At 37.2% G+C, this 15,322-nt stretch overlaps 1 protein-coding gene across 1 annotated transcript in view; it reads left to right on the top strand.

Moving 5' to 3' along the window:
• The window catches only part of LOC136783469 (uncharacterized), a 211,430-nt gene that overhangs the window by 94,886 nt on the left and 101,222 nt on the right, over positions 1 to 15,322 (top strand). Inside the window, exon 3 of the mRNA XM_066743661.1 lies at positions 3,794 to 3,853. Coding sequence (XP_066599758.1) covers positions 3,794 to 3,853 — 60 coding nt within the window. The remainder of the gene's footprint in view (positions 1 to 3,793; positions 3,854 to 15,322) is intronic.

The following is a 15,322-nucleotide window of genomic DNA, read 5'->3' as shown; positions in this document are numbered from 1 at the left end:
CTCCTTATCTAAGTGATTTCTGTACTAGTATATTTTTATGATTCTATTCTTCAATCGGATCGATCTTATCACTAACACCAGACTGTTATTTATTTCCTTGCATTAATCTTTTCTCATATTTAAACTTAATTATGCGAGAATTAATGTACTTTAATATGATGTTTCGAAAACTTTGTCGAAATCATTATAATAAATTGGGTCTCCTCCTGAAATCTCCATCTGATATTTTGATCAGAAATTCATTTCGCCTTGCGTGTATTTTCTGAAAAACCTATTTCGACGAATTTCTGGTACTCAATTCTTATAAATATATCGGAAATCTCAGCATTACTATTCTCTTCGATGCGTCTTCTTCCAAGGGTTTTGTGAGATTTTTCTTGTTTTTGTTTTATTGCTCCATCTTCATTCTTTATCTTATTTTCAATTGCTGTTTCACTCGAGCTATTATTATTATACTTGGTATTGCGTTTTTTGCTTCATTCGAATTTTTGCCCGAAAGCTTTTTCTGTTCTTGATCTTTCAAGACCTGCAGTAATATTCTCTCATCGTTCTCGAGAGTGCATCAGCTAATTCCACCTGAGGCTTTTCCATGAATTTTTCTTATCGTTAATAATCTGATGTAATCTTTGAAGTTTTCTTCATATATCCAGTTCGTAGAGATTCTCATAAATGTTTCTCAATTCCTTTTCACTACTGTGTTTCTTAAACGAATACCATTTTTTGCCGGTTTATATCCTCATAATTTCCAACTTTTCAACACTGTGTAACACAGTTGACTTAAATTTCATCCCTGCAACTTTCTCGCTCTGTACGACTTATTTCCCTCACCAATTTTTGCCACAAACTTTTTTCAGGCTTCTCATTAACCAAGTTCGTCTTTTTCATTTCATTATCCCGAGTGAGTCATTTTTCATACAGTATTTCCTTGAGAACTCTAAAAAAATTATTACAGAAGAATAAATTAATAATAGATTGCTTATATTCAATAATCTTCATTGTTCGATAGATCCCATTCATTGTTCAGTGGCTAAAATGTGTTTCCACTTTGCATGTAATTGATAAGAACTATTTACAAAATTTAAACTAAATTTTTATATATATAATTGTATTAGACAATAATTTGTGTGTATATTTTAATTTTTAAGGAAATCAATATTGCAAATTCACTTTTCAACCTCAGTGGGTGTATGTTCAAGGATTATGCAAGGAATTAAAAATACTAAGGCTTGACAATAAAATCCAATATAGAAAAGCTGTCAATTGGCGAAGCGGTTTAACAATATTTAATTGTCAGCGAAGCACGAATGGTAATTAAATGGATAAAAGCGCAATGAAATGTCACCAATCACGTATTCCTGTTCCACCAATCCATTTGTACCTTGTTTATTTTCCATTTAAGTCACTCTGTGTTCGGATTACAATGGGTAACACTGATTTTGATGCTACGAGAAAGTATTTCTACGTGTTAGCAATATAACTGTAAAGGATCTATATAATATTTTAATACAATTTCACAACAAAAGGGAAAAATATAATTTGAGCATGTATTCAAGGTAAGAGATGAAATTAATAAGCATCATTATCAGGAAGTATTCTTCATAAGAAATGATATAAATTTGGTAAGTGACAGTCGATAAAGCAGAGATCTGATATTGATTCAATCAAGTGGAAGTCATTGATTTTCCCTTAGAAGAATCAGAAGTTCACTGTTGCTTTAAGTTTAGCCAAGCGGATAGAGATAACATAAAAACTATCATGGATTTTGTATAGAGTATCAGAATTGAATCAGCCTTTTGTTTAGTTATAATAAGTTTTGATGTGATTAGAAAATTAATTATTTTAGACTGTTTCATGTTAATGCTAATTAACCAAAAAAAAAAACGTTTGAACTACGTCAGATAAAAAATATAGGAAGGTGAGAGTGAAAACCTTATTGCATAACAGGTGGCTTCTGCTGCAACAGCTGGTGGCCATTTTGTTCAGGAGGGTCATAGATGGGAAAATTTATCCTTTGAACGACTTCAGTACCATGTATACAACATCTTCGATTATTTCTCATCGATTCATCTAATTTATATTATCTATATCAATTGCATCGTGTACAATCATAACATATATTTTTAAGTCCTTTAATATATTAATCTATATTATTTTTGCGCACATGCAGTTTTAGTCCTTTCAGCCAAATATTTCTCAAGAGAATAATTTCTTTTGAGTTTGTTTTCTCGATCGATGGGCTAGAAGTTTTTGAAAGCTTGCAAGCTAGTGACTTCCTCGAGCATCGTGACGATCTGCTTGAATTTTCCTTCAGTTTTACGATCTGCGTTTTTATCGCTCGCTTTTATTCTCGAGTGCATACTTACGTGACGTCATGTTGACATCGAAAACTCGTAAGCTTTACCAGCAGACAGACCACGAATCTTCCTTTAACTTTTTCTCATAAAAAAAATTAACCAAGCTTTTGTCATTTTTCTAAATTTTATAGTGAAAGCTCCTAGAATATAAAACTGTAATATTTTCATTTATACATGATTCAATATTATTAAATTGATATGTATATATATGCACAGGGTCTTTCAAATTAAGTGAACCATGCACAGGACAAGAAATGTTTAAAATCGCAATAGCGAACAATGGGCATACGATTGACTGATAATTGAGAGTTTAAAATTACCAAGCAAGATCTGATAGATACGTGCAAACTGTTCGATATGACTGCTATAAAAAGTACAAAAGTCGATATGTATACTTTGTGAATTTGGTTTATATTTAAAAAAAAATTAAATTTTTTACAGTGTGTTATCCTAAGGCAACATTATTTGCACTCATAATTAATTTATAACTCCAATTTTACTATCCATATATAAATCACTGAACAACATACATATGTATATATACTGTTGTAGAAAAAATATTTCTTGTGCGATATGCTAGCGCCCCTTTTTTTTCGTGGCTGCAATTTTTATTCCCAATTTTCTCCGTGCATATGCACCTAGCAAGAAACACGTTGTATCGACTTGTAATGTCAAATTTGATGAGCGTTTCAGTATATAGACGTTGCGAAAAATACTATAGCCAAAGAATTATTAACCCAAATGAGTGTGATTTTTTGATTTTGTGTCAGTGACTGTAGTATGCTTGATTTCAATCAAATCTTCTATTGATTAAGAGAGCTTCCATTACTGTAATTAGTTAATAGATACCATTCGGATCCCTTTGATGAATTAATTGAATTACACCTAAATTTCTTTGAATTGGAAATGAAGGAAATAAAAAATAGCGATAAACGAGACAATGTTAGTATAATTGATTAAAGATTAATTAACTCATTAGTGAGTACGATAGAGTATTTGGAAAAAATATAATTGATGTCGAAACGGAGGGAAGATTGTTGGTAGACGGAGGTTTTTCATCGTTCATAGATAAATTTCTGTCTATCGTTGTGAATGTGCATCGAGGCTGCCGAGATTTTTCTTTATTTTTATCGTCATATATCCCGTAAATTGTAACTTATACACGGTATATCCAGCGGAGAACGCTGTGTAAGCGATTTAATTTCGCGGTATCGGACGCTGACAAACGTTAACCAAGAAAACGATCGCTCGCATGATTGCATCGATGTAAAAAATTCGTATAAACCTGCCGAGATGTCTAATCCGTTGAATTTATGGCTACGCGCTTATAGTCAACTGGGACTTAATTTCGATGATGGGACTCGACGGTACAATTGATCGTTGAACGTTCATTTAAAAAGCTTGTTAATTTGACAAATGCGTCTCGTTTTCTGTTTCAGCCTACAATTTTCGGAACTGTGGCCTCGGACCTAAATCCCAAGGACGGCAATAGTCGAAGGGTGAGTATTGCTTTTTAGCTGGAGTTTTGTCCTGCAAAAGCAAAGGGGTGTGTTACACCTTATCGGTCACGTAACGGGTGCAATTCCAAGGAAGAACGATACAAAACGGATAACGCCGTTGGCTCTAAAAGAGATACGCCGGCAAATCTCCCTTTTACGGCGGACAAGCATCTGGACCAGTAAAGATTTCCTACCTGACTCTCCGAACCACCGGGATTCCTACGCAGTTAAAAATTGAACGTCTGAGAATTGCGAGTTGCAGGGTCGAGTGGCAGGAGAATCTTTCTCGTTAAATCTAATCAATTTAACGACTCGATTCAACGCTCTTTTCTAATAATAAATCTTGCAATTTGTATATAATGGTAAAAAAGCATTATACGCGGATGAGGGTGGATGCCAAATTTACTGACAATGGTAAAATTATGGAAAATAACGAAAACTCGGTGAAAATATGTGATGGGTGTAATATTTGGAGAAGTTCCTAGAGAGATAAGGTTATGAAAAGCTTTTTAAGAGATAAGGAATAAGAAAGTCTAGAACTGTTGTGCCATGGGGATGTTACCCAAAGGATTCTCGACGTGGCCAAGAAACACGACTCGTGGGAGCTCTTCCCGTCGTTCTAATGAGTAAAAATTGCTGTTAAGTCCTTCTTTCTCTATCCTAATCGTGCTAAGATACTACTACGTCCAAAAGCAGGGCTAATTAAAAGTAAGCTGCTATACCAAGCGAGCCACTGGCCTACTCCCTACTGCTCTTGCTAAAATTTTAATATATGCGATTCGTTCCCTTCCACCACCATCTTTCATAATTAAGAATTTTACTGAAAGTTTTATACCAACCGCTTGATTCTAATGTCGCTTGATGCAATATTTTTAAAAATCACCTTGACAGAATTAATGGATAGATACGGACGAGAATAATTAATCATATAGTGCGACCAATAACCTTACAACTTTAACCTTATCGGAAACATAAGCTTTTGTCGAAAGTCCTAAATGTATATCCATTATAATTAATTACATTTTACTATATCGATAACACAGTATTTGATTGATAACCCAGCAGCAATTTTAAAGTTTTCGTCAAACTTCGGAGCCCCTATCATCCCTATAAGAGAGATGCATGTCGATAGTATTATCAGTGGCTACTGGTAATCTGTTTAATGCTAAAGTTTTTTTGCTATAAAAGGAGATCATGCACGCTGGAGAATTCGACGAATGAAGATACGATTACGTAAATGAAACAACGTTTTGAAGCTCTTGTCTGGCACGATCGTTCGTTGGCAGATCGCTTTAGATTTGCAACGCTCTGCGGCCAGCAAAGCTGGATGCAGCTTCGAAATTGTCACGCAGCAGATTTTACCGTGATGTGTGTTTACCAAGCTGGAAGAGCAAGCGCTACACCTACGTCAAGCCACGATTAATATATATACAACCTGCGGCATAGTAATTTCAGTTCTTTGTCTCAGACACGAACATTATATAAGCACTAGAAAATTTTTCATTCGTCATAATTGCATTAAATTTCAAAATTTCAAATTATCAGCAGTGAAATTTGATAGAGGAATAACGTAGAATTGAGTAAGAAAAATATATAATTATTTCAATTAAGATATGTGTGATATAGCAGTGGTAATCAGGGAATAGGATATTTAAGATAAAATTTGCAGCACACATTTTTATCCAGGAAATTCTTCTCTGCTAGATAAGCAGAAAAAAATTGGAGTTTAATTATGATAGCTGCTTAGGTATAGCATATGCAGTACACTTGAGTAATGCTAACGAGGAAGCTACCGAAATCTCTGCACAAGCCTTATCTCCCACTTAGCTAAAATGTACCATGATATCGTAAAACATATAGTTATATAGGTATAGAGTTTTTTGAAAATGTTTCTAAAAAGTATTTTCTTATTTTGCTAGTGGTTTTTATTATTCGCTATTGACTGGAAAACTTTATTGATGCTAAATTAATATCGAGTCAATAAAAAATATTCCAGAAGTGCAATGGCTGAATAAACGTAACGCAAACAACAGTTTTTACAATTCAAAACACATAAGGCCAGTTTAAATTGAATTCTCAAATAGGCTTCCATTGTCTTATATAGTTTCACCTTAAAACTTGAATAAAAAAAAAAAGAATAAAATGTTCGAGGAAGCTTGATTAATTTGCTTTGAATGAATATTCGTTGGATTATTGTTAGCAATAAGAGAGGCAGACCGAACAAAGATTTTATTAAATAAAATCGAATTGACCAGTTTGGATGATGCATTTTGTTGTTTGACCAAAGCCATTAAAATTGATATCCCATTTAGCCTCGGATCCTCGTTACACGCTACGCGCAATTTCGCAGCCCTAATTTTGGAGGATAAATTCGTTGCTGGCGTGCGAACGAGGCTGTGAAAGGTCATTCGAACTTAATCGTGTATAGGGAGCGGGATGATTCTGTTGGCACCACCTCCATCCCTCTCTCTCCAGTACCATGCATATGATGCCAAATATATGCTTCGACAAGATATGCTCAATATGATAAATTACAATCCAGTTCTTCTCCGTAAAACAAATATTGAAATTTAAATGCATGAAAAATAAACAAACCTCAGCGGAACCAACAAACATATTGAACAAATACTAAAGCAAAGTTATAAAAACTCTGGCTTCTTATTATGAACTGTTTGTGCAATTTTGCAAGGTATTTTATTCAGATACGCAGTGTTTGGCAATGTATCAAGAGTAAATTTAACTAACGGGGCAAAAATGTGGAAAGCAAAAGTTATACGTTCAAAGCCTGAACTGCGCTGCACTGATAACGGAAAAGGCAATAATACTGCCAGCTGCTACCAATTGGCAAATCGGCAGATAAAAAGAAGGCAGGGCAGGCAAAACGATGGATAAAAACCTCGTCCCTTTTGCTCCAGTGTTTATATAGATCAGAGCTGTCCAAAATTGTTAACCTTTATTTTTTCCATTGCAGTAGGTCTTTTTTCAAAACATCTATGCATACTTTATACTTTTTATCAAATAATTAAAAACATCAGTGAATGGAGATATCAAGCCACATTTGTGAGAAAAATATTTCGATGCATTTTTTAAGAATATCCGATATTTAGAATCTTCACTGAAAAGAATCCTCCATTTTCCTCGCTTCCTGGAAGGTCTTCACTATTAATAAATATTTCTTGTCACACATGCCTTATGTGCTGAATAAAAACTTTAATTCTAATTTTCTAAAAATATTAAAAATTTCACACGACAGTTTCATCCACTCGTATCCTCGATTACGTTAATTCTGAGTGTAACGCAAACGAATATAAATGCCCATCGCTCAAGACACTCGTTTGCTACAAAATAATCGAGGTATTGTGTAAAAAGCAACAGTGCGATTGTATGCAGTATTCGAGTGTTATTCGTGAAATGAAAAAATGTTAAAGAATGGAATAAAATAATGCGGATGGCCATTAATTTGATGCTGTATGCTGTAGTAGATAATGCTGGTGTCGCGGTTACAAGAATGGGTGCATCGTATACGATCATGGTGGCCATGGTTCGTGGTTCCCGTTTGCTACGGAATGGTTTTGGGATTATGGTAGCCACGGCGCGTCAATCACTGCATTTGATATCATCGTTGCCGGTGGGTGGAGATCCGCTAGCCTGTAGATTACAATGGGACATGCATATTGTACTCAGGATGTAGGAGCGTCGCACAATGTTGCATTGTGTTTTACAATTGCTTACCTTTCTGTCAACGGGATTCCTTCGAAAATTGATCCAGCAGGCAAAGATCCATCACCGACCAATCAAAACCATACACAATTACGTCAGTTTTATAAAATATTCCTGGAACATATACGGTAGGACAAATATTCGAGTGCTTGTGCGATATATAAAATTTTAAGTAGTATAACTAGATATGTGAGCCGACGTAGAATAATTTGTATTTCGGTCGAGTGACAACGGGTATAGCATTAAATTGGATAATTCATCGTTGCATTTGAATAGAATTCGGCGTGAAGTGGTTCTTAGATACGTGGCGGCACATTCGACGCCAATAAATGTCTCCATCCATTTGGGCATCAGTCTGACTTGAGAAACGATCCCTCCGGTGACGCGAGTAATTACGAATAACTAGTCTCGTCGTAGTAGCAGTTCGATGGCATGGCCAAAGTGATAAATTGAGTCTGCTTGTGCGAGCATGCACCTATCCTTGTGTATGTGTACGTGTGAGCACGTTATGCGCACTGGGATTCGACGCTATAGGAAGGTTATTGCTGGCTGAGGGGCTGTGGATATTTAACTCGGCCAACGAAGCACCTCGCATTAATATTTGCCAGCCTCCCTTTCTGCAATCCTCGCTCTATCGGGTCAATATGGCTTTGCCCCGGAAGATTATAACTCGAAAGAACTCTCTCTCTCTCTCTCTCTCTCTCTCTAGCGAATCAAATGAAGTCCCGTTAATATAAATTAGTCCCCGCCTTATATCAAAGCGATTTCTATAATTAAATAAATTTCACATTATACCCAGCAGTGTTGAATACCTAAGCACATTGTTAATATGCCGCGGATCATCAAGTGATCGTATAATCCAATTGAATAAATTAATTCGTTAATACGTCATTGTCCTCATTGTACAAATTATCAATGCTTAATACGATTTTCTATTCGTTAAAAAGACCATTTGAATTAGTTAGGTAAAATTGATTGTGCACTACGTACCGCTTGTAAATAAATGGTTCGAGCTATAACGAAAATTGTCGGTTCACGTAGCTTTACTGCGAAAACGAAATAATTTAGTGGTAAATTGCGAGAAAACAATGACCGCCTGGATGGAGTTTCGCAAATTTACGACTCACCGGGGGTAGAGAAATTTTTGGCCATTTTTAGGAATATGACGGAAAAGAAACGATGCCGATTGGGAAGTAGGACGGGAAATTTAATTTTTCCCGGTTTGTTTTTGCTTGACTTTTGAAAAAACCAGAGCTTTCCCGATCGATAAATGGCCCGCGAGATCCCTTTTTGTCGTAGATTATCAGTATATATACTTTCATAGCTCGAGTTACGTTTTATCGAGCTCGCACAGGTTATTGATGAAATCTGGAAAAAGTTTCGAATGGCTCCGATATACTACGTACAACGAATAAAAGTCATAGCATCAACTTCTATTCTGCTGCTGCTATATAGTTATTACGAGCTTGAGCTATTACAAGCTCCTCATGCTCTTACCGTGCAAGCTTTAACCAAGTCTAGTTGATTGCCAGACAAAAGATTTTCGAGTACTAATAATCACCACGAATAATAGGGAATAATATACAATTTTCTATAAATATGACCCTTTAGATTTGTTGAAAAATTCTGCTAGCCTTATAATCATAGTAAAACTTTGAATTGGATTATAAATGTTTAATATATACAAAGATAAAGAATCGGATATATACTAGAGACAAAATTATAAAATCCACTTTACAGCATCGACCATTTAATTTTATTACAATATCATCATTTGTTTTTATCAAGCAAACAAATATACAGTTATAAGAAAATACATTATAAGTCTTCAATATATTTTTAAAGTAATTATAGTACCACCATATATAAGTCAAAAATAATAATTTTAAGTAACATTGTGCAAGGTAATTGAACTCTTTTCCACACTTTCTTCTCTCGGTGTAGGATAGGTTAGTAAGTATAGGGGAGGAGGTCGACGACAGCGAAGATTCTAAGCGATAGCATATCCATGATGCAATTTCCGAAAAGCAGACCGCCTCTGTAGAGGCCTTGGGTTCATGTCGACAAGGAAGAGCGCGAGAAGATGTTATCGATGTTCGAATGTCGAAAATACACAGGCCCACCAACACCACTACCACTAAGGGAGAGCGAGAACGGCTATCTTCGACCCGTCGCGTCAGCTTTTCCGGATTTGCATAATCTCTGGCCAAAACTACCCAAGCCCGGAAGGCATGGCCAGCAAGCTTCCATTGAACGACACTACGCTATGTATACTGTTTCCATTTCGGAAACGTCGCTAAATTCACCCAGGGCAACTTTCAGTTTCCGTCTCTGACTTAATCGCTATAAGCGCGCGCGCGCGCGCGCGGCCTCCTCGCGAATCTCAGCGAAATTGACGCACACTCTGCCAGCGAAGCGAAATATGCAAATTTCCAAAAGGGAATTGAAACGTTCCGAAATCTTGTTTGAGCTAGCAGCATTGTATAATACCGGCTGGAAATCGTTGCAGAATAATATAAATGTCTTGAAAGAGGCTCCGCGTATGTATTTTATTGATATATTCCCAGCACATACCGTACATGTGAGACTGACGCGCGTGCACACACGCGACAATGCTCGGTAAACACACGCATTTTCACGCTCGATTGGGCGTGTATTCTGTACACCCCCTCCCCCCTCCACCAGTTCGTATTCGGCCGATACGTCGATTCGCACTGTCTGAATACTAAAGTTATGCGCTATCCGTTAGCTACGCGTGCACACAACGGACCTCAAAAGTCGATAACGCTCTCTCTCTGAAAAGCAAAATTTCACGTATGCATGTATTGATATTCGATGTACAAGCAGCATTACCGATGAATATAAATTCTATCACCTGAAATCCTGTAACACGCTTCATTCTCAAATATTGCCACGCTTTTCATAGCAGCTATCGATCGAACCATTTTCTCTCGGATTATCAAGACATTTTTGTCGATATACAAATGATGCATTTTTAGACACGTGGCTTTATGGTACGCGCTACATCACCAATCGATAATTAAATAACGAAATTATTTTATCATACGGATTATACGTCATTATCGATGCACAATAGACAAGGCAATTTCGTAATTCATTAAGCGGCTGGTTACTCGTTTCATCGAGCCTAATTAACTGCCTCGATATTCGGACCCACATAGTGAAATGACAAGCTTAACGCATGGATCGCACCAGATACTGCACCGATCCGTTTTATTAATACTTTCGTCCTGCGATCGATACACGCGCGAAGATTAAAAAATCTCTAATATTATTTACACCCTCGACGCTGCAGTTCTTCAAAATAAATACAAAAGGCTTTTACGCGAGATAAAAGGAAATTTTTCAAGCGCGGTGATTGTTTGAAAAAATTGTCACATGTTGATTTTCAACAAAGGTATAGGGACGCTGGGAAAAAATATTTATCGAAAAATATGTACAGAAAACATCGCTGTTGTGCTTCTGATAAATTTTGATGGGAAAGCTCGAGTGGATTGTTTCTAACAATGAATTCTCTCGATCGCTAAACTCTGCTTAATTCAATCCCTTTAAGCCCCTTAATCCTTGGGAATGCTGTGAATAAATACATAGCTCCCCATCTGTAAATTGACCCCCACCCCCTTCCTACCTCTTCTCATCCTCCTCCTTCCTCTCTGCTACCCCGCTCTATCCCGTTCCTCCTTCGTTTTTCCTTCCGCTCGTCATTGGTCGATGGACACGGAAATTACCTGATGTAATTTCCTCTGAAATGGTACTTCGACTCTCGGTCAAATGTAAAATCGTTTTTCGAATAACGAGCAATTTAAGGCGCGGTCCATCATCGTCCGCCTGATCTATTCTGTCGCTATAACCACTTAAAAATCGACTTTGCTCCTGCTTCTACCACAGTTCTCCTCAAACTGCAAAGAATTTCTTCGCGGGATTAAGTTTGAGAGAAAATCTGTGATTTGTGTGTTTAGCTCATGGAAATCTAGATTAATCGACTTTATAAGAAATGTATGTATATGTTTACCAACTGTAGAGCGAATGAACGATAAATCCATTCTCGATAAAAATATTTCTGCACCTTGAAGAGCATAGCAAAGTTTTGACAGATTGTTTTGTAACAGAAGACCTACTGTTGCAAGAAGTTCAAGTGGGGACTTTAGGATTCACAGTGGCGTAGTAAGGAAAGATTTTAGAAGCAATTCTATATTTCCTTTTTTAATATTATTATCGGAGAAAATGTCCCATAGAGCACCAAATGGCTTAAAGATATCTATAAGAGAACTATTAGTCAAGTGTGCTATATGGTGTGAGAGCAAAAACAAAGCAGGCCACTACTCACAAACTTACGTTTTTCAATGTAACGATTATTTTTATGAAAGAAGACGTGAATTCACTAATATACAAAAATGGTTTATAGAATTTTTGTTAAAATTAAAGACACGAATTTATTTATAATTCTGGAACTTTGATTTTTTCAAAAATCTATTATTCTCATAGAAACATTTTTTTTATTTCACACTTGATTAGGAATCCACATTGTTTTCTCACTCTGCTTCCACTTAACTTACCTTTATGCTAATAAGTCATAGTGAAGATATCGACTCGTGTGAAATTAGCACTTTTCTTCTTCTCTTTTGCTACTTTTTTCTTAGAAGGCAAAATACGCAATCTCCAACGTGACTCGTGAAGCATTCAATAGATTAACTTGCTCTTAGACGCTATCAAATATTTATAGGAAAACTCGTCGAACATCCTGAAGCTCCTTGGCCTTGATGTTAGTCATACTGCGATTCTGTTTACGAGTTTTACGATTCTTTATCTACGCTCATCGACTTGAAATCTTGAATTATGCATAAGTTATTGTCAAGCGTCAAACAAATGCAAATCTCGAGTATAAAACGAGTATCTCGTATCAATCTTTGGGATTTTTAGTTGAAATATTCAATTTTGTCATTTATTCAAGTTCAGTCATCGAGCTTCGCCTCTTTGTAGCCTTTAACGCTGTTTAATTTCTTTTTTCCATGCAATGTTTCTGTTACGCCTAAACTTCTTCGACGAGTGTGGTCCGAGAGACAAACTTGGGTCGCAAAGATGCTTCAAGCCGGAATGATGCATTGCTATTGGGCGAATGCAAATTGAAAACCAATATCCTCTAACCCCCCCCCCCCCCCGTGCCTGGGGAATCAGCAATGGCTCCGCGTGGTTCGACAGAAGTTTCAATACAGAGAAGGGACTCCCCTTGATACAGGGAGAAATCTTTTCAGGCACTTTCTTCTTCCCTTTCCCCATTTACGCTTTCCCTTCATTGGATAATGCTATCCTGCTGTACATCCAGCAATACCTTCCTCGACGAAATAGAACTCTTTAATTCGACCACTCAACAAATCAGTCATTGTCCGACGAATACCATATTTTATTTACATCATAACGAAATCTCGATTTGCATAGGCTGAAAATAAGAGCCGATGGTATATCAAAAGGAGCAACGAATTAAATTGTTCCGTTCTGAATTAAATGAGAGCAATAATGAGGCGAGGAATGGACATTTACAATCGAAGGTTTAGCAGGGGATCTTCTAGCACGATTACGGTATGGATTATGGATATAACCCCGGAACGCTTCAGTTTGGATAGAGATCGAGGAGTAATTGGATCGAAAATTAAGGACGTCGTTTGCGGCACCTGAGTCTGATGGATAAAATTTTATGATCGACCGATCATCATGGCCCCCTTGCACACTGTGTTACACTTGCTTTTAATGAGATTACTCCAGTCGAAATAATAATTGAACCTCCGACCTAGTACAAGTTTTCGCAGCAGCTCGACTGTATCCTAGATCACTAATGAAATACAATGTAGCATGAAGATCATCCGAGATGTTTCATTCTTTTAAATACATCGAACTGTTCCGTATCATCAAACCCGTTATTATTATACCTAAATTACTCGTGAGCAAATAATTTTGAATAGTACGAGAAATAAAAATGAGACGAGATTAAAAGTTTGATTTGATTTCGAGACGAAATTAAATTAGGAAAAAGTCTTGAATGAGAGGATTGGAAGTACCTACTTGAGTTTAAACGATTGCGACAGGTGCCACAGTCTGATTCGCAGTCGTCGGACGATCGTGGAAGGAGGTAAACGCGTAGGACTGTTGGTAGGTTCAGGGGAGCAAGGATCATTTCGCCATCTGTTACACACGGTGGGCTCTCGCAAACACACAAAGGTATTAGTAGCCAGTCGTAAAATGCCCGAGAGACGGGGTCAGCTAGAGAATCTTACGATAAGAAACTGACCAATGGAAAAGCAGCTATTTTTAGAAGGAATAAATGAAAAAGATGAGGGAAAGTGTCCAGGAGGTTTCGTAAACTAAAATAACGATCCAATTGCTATCCGCTTTATTTGTTTATCCGAGCTGGCGATCCCTGGAACAGCTTTTACGAGAGTCGCGTGTATTAAAATCGTTCTAACTTTCCGTCGAACTTCTCACCGTCGCACAGCCATTTTCTTGCTAACTTTGCTGACTTTATCTCTCCCCCCCACCGTTTCCCCTTTGGCACTATCTTTCGGGTGTCATCTGGATCCAACCAACTCGAGCATTTCTCTCACCCCACTTTTAATCCTTTCACCTACTATACCCTTAAATATACACTCGACCAAAGCAGCAGGGCTTACTCGTCAAACTCTTGCTAATTAAATTCTTATCTAATGAAATTTCTCAGTTTGAGAGATATTTTTTTACGAAACGTACAATTAAATTGAAAGTGATTTCTTCTCGGATATATATATATAGTAGTAGTATTTTTCTCGTGCGTAAAACCGATTGAAGCAATTTCAACTTCAGTCGGTCCCTTAATCTTTTTCCTCCTCTCTTTGTCTATTTATCTCTCGATCTTAGCTCCATGCACCCTCTACTCCCCAACACACAGCCTTCTGTCTTCTTTCTCCAGTGGAATCCGTTTTATCATCCAGTCCTGCGCCATCTTTGCCCGTCCTTACCTACTTACGAAGTCTCTGAATTCTCCAGCTCCATTTTCGGAATCGCCCAAGTTTAGACAAGACTGCGCCAACGAAGATAGGGCGTACGAGCGAGGCGACATTATCTGTGGCGAGAAGGAAAAGAGCCAAGCATTCGGCGAGATTTTAGTCATTGTTTACCGAGACCCCCACTTGCCACGATTCCCACTTCGATCGATCCTAATTTGCAATTTGTACAAACATTTCTTCCAGCTTCTTCAGGAGAGTCGTCAGGGGCAACCACGCTGGAAATTTGTTGAGAGAACCCTGTATCTAGCTCTCGGCTAAATTTATCATATACGAAATATTGAAGAAGCGAGTTGGATCGAAGTAGGACGCGCTGCATTTTTCCTAAGAGCGTTAAAATAGCAAGATAGTTTCCTCATCCATAAGTTGTAGGAAGAAAGGACTTGGAGTAAAATGTTCTGAATGAAAGGAAGCTCTCAGCACCGACGAGAGCTTTTTCGTCCTCTGCGTATAGTGATACTCGTGATAAGAAAGAGCACCTTCTCTCAAAGCGTTCAACAAGGAGAATCGCCTTCCTTCTCGCTTTATCGCGATATGTGTCCAAATACAAAGAAGCGAAACCGAAATATTAACCAGAAAGAGAAAGAGAGAAGGGGGAGGGGTATGAGGGAAAAGTACGAATATAATTTTATTAAGATTATTAAAATCATACGAAGCGTGGTTCTAACAAGAGGGAAGGATCCAAAATGAGGAAAAG

This window comes from Prorops nasuta, unplaced genomic scaffold, assembly GCF_024137725.1.
Source record: "Prorops nasuta isolate Cenicafe-Biocafe unplaced genomic scaffold, Cenicafe_Pnas_1.2 PNAS00033, whole genome shotgun sequence".
Lineage (NCBI taxonomy): Eukaryota > Metazoa > Arthropoda > Insecta > Hymenoptera > Bethylidae > Prorops > Prorops nasuta.
This window is presented reverse-complemented; position numbering and strand designations above follow the sequence as displayed.